Source organism: Heliangelus exortis, chromosome 3, assembly GCF_036169615.1.
Source record: "Heliangelus exortis chromosome 3, bHelExo1.hap1, whole genome shotgun sequence".
Taxonomy (NCBI): Eukaryota; Metazoa; Chordata; class Aves; order Apodiformes; family Trochilidae; genus Heliangelus; species Heliangelus exortis.
Window position 1 is genome coordinate 22,704,284 of NC_092424.1, and position 13,926 is coordinate 22,718,209.

The 13,926-nt window shown below is 39.3% G+C and overlaps 1 protein-coding gene across 4 annotated transcripts in view; it reads left to right on the forward strand.

Moving 5' to 3' along the window:
* Window positions 1–13,517, forward strand: part of RPS6KC1 (ribosomal protein S6 kinase C1) — an 87,701-nt gene extending 74,184 nt beyond the window's left edge. For all 4 annotated transcript variants that reach the window (XM_071739616.1, XM_071739614.1, XM_071739617.1 and 1 more), the window contains 3 exons: window positions 8,956–9,038; window positions 9,710–9,805; window positions 12,592–13,517. In XM_071739616.1, the coding sequence (XP_071595717.1) occupies window positions 8,956–9,038; window positions 9,710–9,805; window positions 12,592–12,702 (290 nt within the window). In that variant the 3' untranslated portion in view covers window positions 12,703–13,517. The remainder of the gene's footprint in view (window positions 1–8,955; window positions 9,039–9,709; window positions 9,806–12,591) is intronic.
* The last annotated feature ends 409 nt before the right edge of the window (window positions 13,518–13,926 follow it).

Here is a 13,926-nt window from a genome sequence, read left to right on the forward strand (position 1 = left end):
ACCTTTGCTGTTCACCTATGATAAGTCAAATGTTGTTTCTCTAACCCACAAGGGAAATGATGGATTATAAATTATCCCCTATAAACTCAACACCACTTCAAGTAAAACTGTGGGGGTTTTGGCCAAGAATAAGCAATTTGCTTTTAAAGAAGAAATTTAGCACTTGTAACTGAGGATTTCTGCTACACTAAAAAATGGTTAAGGTGACTAACCTTTATAGTAATTTTGGTTTCTGAGTGTTTTAAAGTGTGCTAAGCAGCCAGTGTCTGAATACAAAGTTATTAGCAGATCAGATGAGAATGATTCACTTCTGTTTAAACAGCCCTTTGCTCTCCATGCCCCCTGAGAACTCTTATCACTTATTTGTCCGAAAAACCCCACAAAAACTAACAAAAATTCCCCTGCATTATCCACCTGCCTGGTGGTTGATATTATCAGCAATGTATCTTTTCGTTATTGTGCCTTGGTATTCTGAAGGGGGGAAAATTCCAGTAACAGATTCAATTTGCACAGACAGAAACTTGAGCAAATGCCAGCCTAGCAGGGGGGCCATTATTCTGCTCTATAAATAAGTTTAAAAAAGAAACAAACACACACACAAACCTGTGAATCAACATGTTTTTGGTCTAATTGAGGGAAAAGCAAGATAGATGAATTTTGAAATGCAAATGATCACCTTCTGTTATTTAAGTATTAGTTTTGCCAGCATTCTGATCTTAGATATAAAGAGTTGTTACCTTTTGAATGTAGTAATAATTGTGTTTTAGTCTTGATAGTCATGATTTTTAAGATCAAATTGTTAAGTAGGTTTTTTTTAAATCCCCCTAATGGTACACTTAATACCTGGGAGAAAGACAAAAGTGTTTAAAGTCAGACTAGTCTGTCCTCTAGGCTGTCTTCAACTAAAGCACATTACACTGAGGATTTACTCATAAAGAGAAATCTTTTAGGTATTGTTTCAATCAAACCTGTAAAGTGTATTGCAGAAGCGGGTTGCTGGTCTAACATCTTGTTCAATAAAATGTGTGAATGAGCTTTTATTTACACTTTGAGTTCCAGCAGTGGGGCTGGCTTCTGTCACATCACTGTAGGATTTTCAGAGGACAAGATTTTAGAACTGGGCTGTGTTTCGAGGTTTTTTTTGTAACAGTGAGTTGTCACCAGATTTCGTTTACTAAAACCTGAAGGTTTGCTCGTTGGGATTGTAAAGCCAAAGGGAGAGTAGCTTCAGAGAAAAATGAAGTAGGAAACTAGCCATCAGTAATGCATCATATTGTTCTGATGCTTTCATAAGCTGTATGCTATAATCAAGCATTATTTACACACACACTACCATTCACAGAAGCCTGCACATAAATACATGGTATATTTGGTTTTGTCTAACCTGCTACTGATTGTACTCAATGCAAAACCTAAGCTAAAAGAAGGCTTTGTGGGTAAAAGATTTGTGGGTAAAAAGACCAAAATGTTTCAATGTGCTACCTGATTTTCTCTACTCCCAAATGGTGTCACTTCTGTTCTTAAGACAATGGAAAATACAGATGCAAAGTGCAGCTGATAACCTAAAACATATAGCATGACAAAAAAGAAAGAAGCTAGGTGTATGTGTTTTTCAGTAGGAGTTTGCAGGCACTCATTAAATCTATTATTCTGTATTATAGTAATTTATTTTCAGCAGATTGTTTAAGAAGCAAAATAACTGGTAGATTAAAGTGCTGTTGACCTTGAGAGGATTTGAGGGATGGGTTGGTCTCATGGTTTTAATGTGAGACAGGACTTCTAGGTGTTGTCTCTGACTCTGTCCTAAAAAAAAATAAATAAATAAAAAACAGAAGGATGGGCTACCTTGATTTGAAAAGCATTGGCAATTGGAAAGAGGTCTAAGCATAAACTTCAATGGCATGAATTATGAGGAAAAGTCTGGAGCTGCAGAAAAAGTACTGATTATGGTGTAGCTGGGAATAGCTACTTTACAACAACCATTTGGAGTGGTGCAGCTCTCTAAAGACACCTGAGTGTCCCACAGAAAACAGTCACAGCTGACTGCTCCCAAAATAGCAAGATGTCATGAATGTGGAGTAGGCAATTGAAAGCACAGGTTCTGGGGAGAGAATCAGGTATTTTCTCAAAATAATCTGATGTGATTTGGCACTCAGACTTGTGGTAGGTACATGACATGTTTGAGGTGAAGTACATATAGGTGTTTTTTATCGATTTTGTAACTAGAATAAGCAGTAAGATGTACTGAAGCTGTTGATTTGTGAAAAACTGGTATTTTAGTCTAGCTAAGATAAAAACCATTTAGTAAGTCTGGAAGAAACTGTAGCTTACCTGTGTGGTTGGTTTTGGTTTTAATTTATTTTCTTTTAAATTGTGATATTATTATTACAGATGAGGGTAAAACTTGAAGATAGTATAGAAGATGCCTTTTGAAAATAAACAGAGCTAGCTGAAAGGCTAATTAGTGTTTGCTTTGCTTTTGTAACAGAAGAGTAAAAAGTTTCTTCGTCTCTTTTGTCACCTGATTATTTTAGAGGAAGTTTTAACTCCATCTTGGGCTGATTAAAGGAAGAAAGAACACGGTTCCCATTATTACTTTTTTTTTTTTCCTTTTAGTGACATGAGGAAATTTCTTCCAAGGAGGAACGTAGATGCTCGCATGTTTTTTAATACCTTTAAGATGAGACTTCCTATTTTCATACTTCATTTGATCTTAGCAGATGTTCATTGGACTTGCCTCACTACTTTATTGTTTAAAGACCATGATGAACTTGTTATACTTAACTATAGATTGTTCAATACTGTGTTTTATAAATTGCTAAAGCATTTTAAGCAAAGCATTATGGCCAGATTGCTTGTGTGATGTGTTATTTAGTGACTGTACCTTATGATATCTTGGATGACTGATTCTGCCTAGAGTAAATTAACTAGAATACATTTTACTTCTCTACAAATGCTTCTTTATGTAGATATTAAAATATGATAAAATAGTAAGCTTTTAAAATTAAGTGAGTGTAAGGTAAATAGAATTTCTGAAGCTAGCCTTTTTTTTTTTTTTTTTTTTTTTTTTTTTTGTGGAGGGGTGTTGTTTGCAATACTCTTACGGGCCACAAAAGGGGAAGACATTGTGTCTGATGTTTTCAGAATGCTGAACAAGTCCATTTCTTCCTGAGCAGTTTCAGACACCTGATGATAGTTCAGATGGATCTGCTTGTTTTCTTATCAGTACAGAAATACTAATTGAAGATACATTTTTTTTTTTCTGCTTGAAACATGGGACAAGGGAAAGGGCCTTCTCAGATTTTGAAACTTCTCTAAATCCAGCAAGAGTCAAATGGTTTCTTTCTAAGTTCCAGCAAAACCACCTCAGTGCAAAGTCCTTCCTCACCTTTTGGTGTTAGGAGAGGCAGAACTTCCACCTAGAGCCGATTTTCTTGTGAGCTGTCATAAGATGCTTTTTTTTTTTTTTTTTATGTTACAGTTTATCCTACAAAATTATTGAGTTTTCTTCCTTGGTGATTCACAAGCCATCTGGCCAGAGTTCCACAGTCAGTGTCTAAGTCCACCTTTAAGCCTGGTTTGTTTGATGTTTAGTGTTTGTGTATGCTGGTCTGCAGGCCTTATTGTCAGCTCCAGAGGAAACTGTATCTGGGAGAAAATGTTTGAGGTGTGGTAATAAAAACCTTTGAAATCCTTCAGCATGAAGGATGAATTTCAGGTTAAGTTTCTGTAGAAAAAATGACAAGATCAGCCTTGTTGCTCATAGAATCTTAGAATGGTTTGGGGACACCTTCCACTACACCAGGGTGCTCAAAGCCCCATGTAATCTGAACCTGAACACTTCCAGGGAGGGCACATCCACAGCTTCTCTGGGCAGTGTTACACTTAATAGCTTTATGGAGGATATGTACTCAGAGGAGGTTAAGTTCTGCTTTTTTACATTAGAACTGGCACTTTTGTTTAAAAATACAGGCCATTGTCAGCTACATATCTCTTATCAGGAAGTAAGATATTACTGTGTATAATGCAAATATTGAGATAAGTATGGAAACCATAAAGAAATGGCCTTTCAGTTGAGACCAGCTGCTCTGGAAGGAGGACAGTGCTGGGTAGTGAATGTGTTTACTTGTACCATCTGTCTCTATCTGAACCTGATAGCTTTTTAAAAATCTCCTTCCCTTCAGCTCCCCCTGTTGCTGCTGTTGCAATTGCTTCTGTGGGGGAATTTAGCACTGCCGTTCACATGTGCTACTTGGTGCTAGGTGTCTAATGGGCATGCATCAAGAAGGCAGAAAGAAGAAAACTCTTCCTTTTAATGAAGTTGAAGTAAAGTAGGAAGAGCTATTTTTTTGTTTGGTTGGTTTTTGGTTTTGTTTTTTGTTTTTTACCCTACGTTTTTACTTCTACAATTTAAAATGATTTTGTATTTGAGAATAATACGAATATATTTTTTCTGCAAATTTTGTGCTGCTCCTAGTCCTAGGAAAAACAACACTGTGCACATGTGTACACACATTTATGGTTGTACAAATGTCAATAAGATCCTTGATTTCAAGGTCCATGAATTCAAAGAATTGGCACAAATATCCCCATGTTATTCACTTAAGCTTATGGGTCACTACCATTTATTGTCTAAATTACTTTGCTGATGGATTGAGATGAAAATGTTTTCTTAGTGAAGGCAGATATTGTAGCTCAGATTTATTGCAATATTGAAGCTTTAAAAAAAGCATATGCCCTGTGTGGTATATTACATTAGCTGGCTACTATGTATCACTTGAAAGCACTTCATAATCTATAGTTTCTAAATTTTCCCATGATGTGCAGTCGAGATAATATATCCTGAACTTATTATGGGAAGCATATTGCAGAACTAATATGACCTGTTTGAAGTAGGGGAATGTAAACAACACATGTTTATTTGTGGTATTCACAATGATATTTTTTTTTCAAGGGAAACATTAATTTTAATCTCAAGTAAGGAAACTTGGGGATGTAGGGGAAGCAGCAAGAAAGCAGACATTGGTTAACAGGCGATAAGTTGAGCTAAAATTCAGTTTTTCTAAAAAAGGATTCTCACATGTTCCCATCAGCTGTTTTCCATTTTCTGTTCTGTGTTGGTTCAGATAGCTTGTCACACAATTTACAAGAAGCCAGCCAGAGCCCTTCAGCCCATGGAGAAATCTGTGTTACTTGAATTTTCTCATTTTATCCAACTTGTGTCCTTTTGGTCACAGTGAAAAGTGCATGGAAGGGTTCAGTGCTGCTCTTGCAACAGATCTTCAATGACATTTGTTTTGACTTGGCATATATTGAAAGTGTTGGATTTTGGAGACACAAACTCAAATTTGCTTTTTAGTCTTTTGGCTTGTACTCTGTGTCAGGTTTCTTCATCAGTGAAGTAAGTGAGGTTACATCAACTTTCCGTAATGAGCAGTGTATGATTCTGTGAAAGAAGGCAGTGTAGGTCTGAAATGTCAAAGAACACGAACAGCATCTGTGATTTCCAGTATAAAAAGAAATAATACCAAAGCTCAGAAATTATTTTTTGGTAGTATTTAATCATAGAATTTTTAGAGTTGGAAGGCACCTTTAAGATCATCCAGTTCCAACCCCCCCTGCCATGGACAGGGACACCTCCCACCTAGATCAGGTTGCTCAGAGCCCTGGCCAGCCTGGCCTTAAAAACTTCAAGGATGGGGCTTCCACCACCTCTCTTTCCACACACCTCTGGGCAACCTATTTCAGTGTCTCACCACCCTCATGGTGAAGAACTTCTTCCTAACATCCAATTTAAATCTCAAATCCTCTAGTATGACTCCATTCCCCCTAGTCCTATCACTACTGACATCCTAAAAAGTCCCTCACCAGCTTTCTTGTAGGTCCCCTTCAGATACTGGAAGGCTACAATAAGGTCTCCTCAGAGCCTTCTCCTCTCCAGACTGAACAACCCCAACTCTCTCAGTCTGTCTCCATAGGAGAGGTGCTTCAGCCCTCTGATCATCCTCGTGGCCCTTCTCTGGACATGCTCCAGCACATCCATGTCCCTCCTGTAAAAGGAGCTCCAGAACTGGACACAGTACTCCAGGTGGTCTCAGGAGAGCAGAGCAGAGGGGGAGAATCACTTCCCTTGACCTGCTGGCCATGTTTCTCTTGATGCAGCCAAGGACCCCGTTGGCTTTCTGGGCTACAAGTCTACACTGACAGCTGCTGTTGAACTTCTCATCCACCAGCACCCCCAAGCCCTTTTCCTCAGGGCTGCTCTCAAGCCAGTCACTGCTCAGCCTATATCAGTGCTTGGGATTGCCTCTACCCAGATGCAGGACCTTGCACTTGGTCTTCAGGAGGTTGGCATGGGCCCACCTGTCCAGCCTGTCAAGGTCCCTCTGGATGGCATTCCTTCCCTCCAGTGTGTCAGCTGCACCACACAGCTTGGGGTCATCAGCAAACTTGCTGAGGGTGCACTCAATGCCACCGTCCATGTCCCCAACAAAGATGCTAAACAGGACTGGTCCCATCACTGATTCCTGGGGGACTCCACTTGTCACTGGCCTCCACTTGGGCACAGACCCATCGGCAGCCACTCTTTGGGTGTGGCCATCAAGCCAGTTTTTAATCCACCAATTTGATGGAATGGTCCATCCATCAAACCCATGTTTTACCAGCTTGGAGACCAGGATGTTGTGCCAGACTGCTGAAAGCTTTGCTCAATTTCTTTTCCCTGTGCTCAGAATTACAAAGGTTTTTTCACCTTTAGAATATTTTTTTTAATATTCTGGTGTAACTCAAGAGACTCATCCCCACTAAATGACTTAGCTGTGTCAATATGGTGAAATCGATGTTCATGTAGGAACTTAGAAGTCAATCCTAATTAACTCTTGGCTTTAGTATCTTTATTCTGGAATAAGTGTGGAATTTAATTTAAAAAAAAGATTTTCACTTGTGTGGAAAAAGCTCTCAGTCTAGAATATCCACAGGATTACAGCCACATGGGAAAGAAAGCTCAGCTCTAAAGAAGCCTAGAGTATTTGTTTTTAGATTTTACGTTGCATTCTTATTTTTGAATGTAAATCATTGGTACATAAAGCATTCAGAAGCCACAGTCAGCCTGGAAAGGCATTTGCACTCTGTAGGCTTCACTGAGTGATGCTTGGCTGTTTTTTGATGATACCTTTTGCTAGCTGGTTCATGTAGAAAGGCCTGAGTTTGGGTTGGTTTTATTTTTTGGTTTTTTTGTTTGTGGTGGGTTTTTTTGTTCTGGGTTTTTTTTTGTTGTTTTTTTTTTTTTTTTTTTTTTTTTTTTTTTTTTTTTTTTGTTTTGACATAGTTAAAGTTATATAGAAGCCTATCTTTCTAAAAGGGTGTGAAATTGAATTGGAAGAGCAGATTTTTATTTTTTACACAGCTTCTCTCAGTTTAGTCCTATTTTGGCTTCATCGAGATGCTTGCCTGGGATCTTTCAACATTTTAAAAATGTGTGTAATTATGCTGATACAGTTCCTCACGTGGCTGCCATTAAATCTTTGTAAAAGTTTCTCAATCCTGATAGAAGTATTAATCTGCAAGGAATGGAATAAATTCTAATCTGTGGCACCCTTCTAGTGATGTATTGGGCATTCAAAAGCCATTAACTGTAACAAACGTTTCAATGTGAGGGATGCCCGACTGAAAGAAACAATGTCTGAGCCATCCTTGCTGCTCTTGAAACAGCAACCTCAGCCTGTTCCTAGGAGGTGCTGACCATCCTACGGCTTCTGTGGCAGCTGCCCGAGGGGGCAGCCCCCTGCACACCCCCTGCACACCCCCTGCACACCCCCTGCACACCCCGTGCTCAGGGTGTGTGTGCATCTCTGTGCCTGGGGAGGTCTGGGACTCCCACCTCGCTTTCCCTGACCCTGGAGTGTGACTTGTCTGTAGTTCTCCTTGGCCATGCTCATGCAAAGCTCCATAAAATGATGAGCAAGACTTTTTGAGCATGCCACAGTGCTTTTCACAGCAACGACTCTGTGACTGCATGCTAATTGTTGTCCTCTGCTGGGAAGCTGGTGTGGCTTTTGCCACCAAAGCTATTTTAGTGCAGCTTCTGCACTTTTTTTGACAGTCAAAATGAAGATTTCATCCTCATTGCAATCTGTTTTTCTGCCTGTTTTAGAGTAGATGGTGTGGTCTGTATTGAATAATTTTTGTAGTTTAAAGCCTTAGTCAGAGAAGGCCAAGTTTTCTGCATGCATCATGCTATTGAATGCCTGGAAGTGCAAGGGAATTTGCAGCTCCCATCTCACCTCTCTGCTGCCTCTTGTGCATGGACAGCAATAAGAGACTTCTGGGTGCTAGGGAAAAGCATTTTTTTGTACCTAGGTACAACTTGGACTGACCTGTAGCAATAGCAGAGTTGCTGGCTGTGGTTAGGATATATGAAGTAGATTTAGCATCCCATCTGGTTCCCAGCAGACAAGAGAGAAGCTATTGTGAAAAGCCCCCAATGGTGATCCCAGTAAAGGGTGTGGATTAGCCATGAGATGAATCCTGCCCTCTAAAACCAAATCATGGCATGCATTAGGCTATTCTAACCTCTCTGGTGGATGCTTTAGGTCACGCTTGTCAGTCCAGCTCTTCAGACCAGGGTAAATTATCTAAATATCTTTTGCTTTACTGTCTGTCACTGCTCAGTTTTAGTCTTGTATAGAAGAATCCTAACTGTAAATCCTACAAGTCTTGAAAAATGCCTGTGTATGCATCAAAAAAAGTAAATTATGCATGAAATGTGTAGCGTTGCTTTGTTTGAACAATGCAATCTGTAGGTGGTTAAAGGGCTAACTAAATTGCAGGCATAATGAAAGCTCTGTGGTATTTAGTATATGTTCTGTCAGCATTAAACAGTCACCTTGTAAATATATGTTAATTTTGAAGGTGTAACTGACCTTCTTCATATTAATTGAAATGTCTCATGTTTAGAAGTTGGTGCCATCCTAGAAGAGACAGAAGCCTGTGACTGGTGGAGCCTGGGTGCCATTCTGTTTGAACTCCTCACTGGGAAGGTAGGGCTGGCAGTTACTGGATAAAACTGACCTCTTGGCCAGTAGTTTCTCACAAGTGGTGAGCCCAGTTGTGATTTCCTTCCTTATTTTTCTCAGATGTGCTTTTCTAACCTGAATACCCTTGATTTACTTGGTCTGCATGGGACCAGAGAAATGAAACATTCTTGAGCTTCAGCAGAACAACTTGATAAAGCTGTATCAAACTCAGGACTGAAAAAATAACCAAAACCCATGCAGCTCTCTTAACCACAGTGAAATCAAAGTACATTTACAGAATTTTTGTCCTTGTAGTTTCAGTATTATTTCATGAGACAGTGTAGAAGCCATATGTTGCTGTTAAACATTCATTTGGTATTTTGAAACAAAAGAGTGCTCAGCCAAAACAAACTGATGACAATTCTGTATGAAGAAGGCAAGTTCCACCAAATTTCCAGACTCTTCAAGTAGAACACAAGCATTTTAAGACTTAAATGTTCTAAAACTATATCTCCAGGGGTACACCAGTGTCTGTAGACATTCCTCCCAGAATCATTACTTCATTCTAGGAAACTCTAAATTTTTAGCTGTGTTATTTAGCTTGCATACTAGGAGATAACCCAACATTACCATTTTATAATTAATGAATATATCTGCCTGCTTTGAAATGTTGTTTTTTTTTAAAATTTCTTCAGGCTCTGGTTGAATGCCATCCATCAGGAATAAGCACTCACACTTCTTTGAGTATACCAGACCATGTATCAAAGGAGGCCAGATCACTGATTCAGCAGGTAATTGAGAGGAAAAATTGTTTTCTATAGGTACATGTGTAGACTGGACAAATATTTATCTACCTAAGTTGTTCTGGTGAAATAGCGGTAAAAAACAGAAAGCTGCTGATAGGAAGGTGGATGGGTCTTTTGTCAACAGTGATTAATTTTGCCCAGCTGTCTTGTTGCATCTGGAAAGTTTGAGTTCTGCTGCCAGGTGTGTCTGTAGAAAACCAGAGTGCTTTGCCATTTCTTCAAAGAACAAGTTTGGTCAATGTTGTGTGCTTTGGAAACACCTGCTGGTGATGCATGAACATTTGAGGAATTCTGCTCTAAATTTTCATGGGAACATTTGTAATGAATTGAATGAGAACTAAAAAATGTTGATGCCAATTCAACAAGATAATTTTAAGTGCCATTAAACCTGTAGCAGATTGGTTAGAAGTTAGGACCTTACGTGGTTGCAAATGTGTAGCCATCCTCCAGGAAACCTTCTGAATACTATGTTAGAAAAGTATTTTAAGTTGTGAGTACAATTATTTTTATAATAAGAAGGTAACTGGTAGGTTGAACAAAAGTAGGAAACCTTAAAATATAGACATTTCCAAACTAATGGGAATAGTTTGAGTGCTGGCTTTAGATTACTCTTACTTTTAGGTAGTCTGATTTCTGTGTCATAACTGTGAAATTATTAATGGAAATTAAACTAGACTTTTGGACTTCCTATTTTGACTTGGTGGCCTGAAGTCACTCAAGGAGAAATCATGTGCCTGTGGCTTTCTGGCCAAGGTAGAAAGGGAAATGACTAAAGAAAAATTCTGGTTTTGTATGGTCTGCATTTATAATGCAAACACCCTGGTAGCAAACACCCTCACCCTCAGGTGCTACAGGACTCAAATGGCTAAGGGAAAGGAAACCCACACTTGATGGAGGGAATTCCTCCCATTAAGACAATGAAGTTGGCCACTTTTCTTTGCCTGTGTGGGATTCTTCTTCACTGGAGACATGTTGCATATTTTCAAATATGCCAAAGAAGGGCTCTTTTGCCCCTTGCATTTTAAGTGGCAAATATCTGCCACTCACAGATATATTACAAGGTCAAATCTGTTCAGACAACAGACACCCCTACTGCCTGTTAGGTTAAGCCTTCTAGTGTAGGGTGGTGACTTATCTGGCAGCGGTTCAGCTATATAAGCTTGTAAATCACATTTTTGTTGTGTGACTATCCAAGGAAGCTGCCATTCATTGTTGAGGAAGCCTTGTCAGGAAAAGGAAGAAAGCTCTCTTGGCATGGACAGCAATTTGTCATTGCTACTTTCCTTCCCCCCACTGCCAAGGGTAAACAGGTCAAAGCATCATGGAATAACTCTCCAGGATCAATCTTCAGCTATACAGAAAATTGTGTCAGATGGTGTCCCCTGCTGTGGTTTCTAGTGCAGGTGACTTCGTTGTAAACACCTCCTTCGTTTCACCAGCTTCTAAGAAAAGAAAGACCTGTTTATTTTTGTTAAAAGATGAAGTTGTTGTTTTTATGTTGGTTTGGTATTTTGCACCCAGTATTTTTGTCAGGCATTGCCAGGCTTTACTACCAACAAAATCTGCAATGTGACTTTTCTATTTGATACAGTTTATGCTACATCTGCTTTCTAAGATTAAAGTTCTTCTGGAAGGACAAACTCCAGAAAATAAGTGCTCATGTTTATTTTTTCCCTGCTGGTGCTGTTTAGTTGTATTTCAGCAGAAGACAAAGAGACCCTGACTGGTGCTGTTTCTGCTGCCCTGTGAAGATATCAGAGCAGCACTATTCACTGTCACTGAGCTACCTTTACTATGTGATATGATGACTGCATATAGCAGAGCCATCTTAAAATGTGTAAATTCCTATGTTTATGGATGTAGGCTCATTTAGATGTTGAGTGCATTAAGATATGAATAGACATTGTTCCAAGTGACAACTGGGAAAAGTTATCCTATTAGCTCTTGCAGAAAAAGCAAGAAGGAAATCAAACCTTTGTACTGGCTGCAATTGAACAGAGTATAAACAGTCTCTAAAATGGCAAAATATTTTTGTGTGTCTTTATTAGTCTCTTTGGAGTATTGCCTCTGTACTCCCTTTTATGTGGATTAGTATCTTTAAACAGATGTAAATATTGTGATTTCCTTTTCACATGAATTCAGTGTGTGATGTACAACTAAAAAGCAAACGAGGTGCTCAATTTTAGGAAATTTCCATGAAGCCATTACACGGTTTTGTTTCTTCCTCTGGGGTTTTGATTTTTCAGTTTTAGTCCACTTGCAGAACTCTTTAAAACTTTCTCTTTTTTAGGAAATAGAGAACTGGTTGTAGTATCCTGGCAACAACATAAATTGTGACCAGCTCACAATTTATGAAGTGGAAAGTTACCACTGTTGCTGATACAGCCATGATGCAGTGGCATCATGTGAGCAAAGGTTAACATGAAGCAAATGCAGTGTCCAGAGTTCTACCCATGCAGGCTCTGGCTTCTGCTCTTTTTTTTAAAAAATGAGGTTACACTGAAAATGAAGTCCCAGTGTGCAGTGCTTCAGGGAATTGCATGCTGTGATCAATAGTCTCTGAAGACTGTAACACTGAGACTCAAGGAAAGGAGAGTCTTCTTCCATTTACTGGATTTTAGGAATTTCAAGTATGCTTTTGCACTCTTGAAAGTAATTCACAGAGCAGGAAAACAGTAGGATGTCCCTTACCTTAGACCTTTCTGGAACTTTTAAGCAGTTGTTTTGTTCTTACTCACTGAATCATATATATGTATTTCTTTTTTATCCAGCTTTTGCAGTTTAATCCTGCGGAGCGTCTTGGTGCTGGCGTTGCTGGTGTTGAAGACATCAAATCTCATCCATTTTTTGCCCTTATAGAATGGGCAGAACTGCTGAGATGAGAGGTGTATGCCCTCTGAACAAACTCAGGTCAGGTGGACAAGATTCTCTGGCACAGAAGCACCCTGACTTGCTTTCTTTGGATGCCCCAGACCATTTGGACACGAAGACTAAAGGATGCTGGAACAATCAGATCAAAAGCAAATGCTTTTAAAAGGATTCACTGGTTGTGCAGGGTGCAGGCTTATTTTTATGGCATCTGTTTGCTACGTGTGTGTAAGTCTTTTCACCAATGGGTGGTTTGTGATAAAACTCCTGGGCAGCATGTCTGGCACTGCCAGCTTGTCAGCAAAGTAGAAACAGGAATGTGGTCCTGGTGCTTTGTCTGATGATGGAAGTGTCTATAGACTGTGCCAGTTGAAAGAATCTTTTATAGTGTCAGTAGACCATTTCCCTATGTTAAGTGCAGCTTTGGGGGGAGCCAGGGGGAAGAAGGAGCAAATAATTTATTAATGGTATGTGCTGAATAAAATATTAAAATGCTTTATGCAAAAGTTGACACGGTAAAATAATATATCCATTAAAAATTAAGAAAGCTGTTGTATAATACTGTGGAATGTGTCTTGAAAATGGCATATCATTTCCCAGTGTGGGAAGAGCATATAAAAGGCAAATAATGCTGTCAAATGTTGTACTTAGTTGGCTGACATTGTCTGTTTAAAACTCTTGACTCTGTTGTATTTGATGAGCTACATGTTAAAGTCACTACAGAAAGGGAAATCTTATTTTCCTCAGCTGGATAAACACTGCTTTAGCACTCTAATAAGGAACACGGAAACATAACGCTAAATAAATGTATAGATTAAAAAAGGAACAACTCTTCTCTCATCACTACGGCCACCAATTTATCACTTAATGAACTGTACTTCCTCTAAGTGTCCTATTTTTAGCTGCTACTTCAGGAAAAAACCTTTCTGCTCGTTCTCTTCTGCTTGAGGAAGCTTCTGAACTCTCCTGTTTGTTTGTTAATAGCCTTAAATCAAAGAAAGCCTTCACCCACTCTGCTGCTGGAACAGGAAGAAGCCTGAGATTTGCTCATGCCAAATGACTGACATCTCTGAGCTAACCCTAGTGGGTAAGACTTGGGTGTGAGCCAATTAGGTGACCTGTTTGTAGAAAGGTCTGGAGAATGGGTGAAGAATATAAGACATGCAGAGTAATTTGCTGTGTGCTGCTGTTGCTGCTAAGCAGCCATGCTTGTATGGGTTCCTGACATACAGATGCTG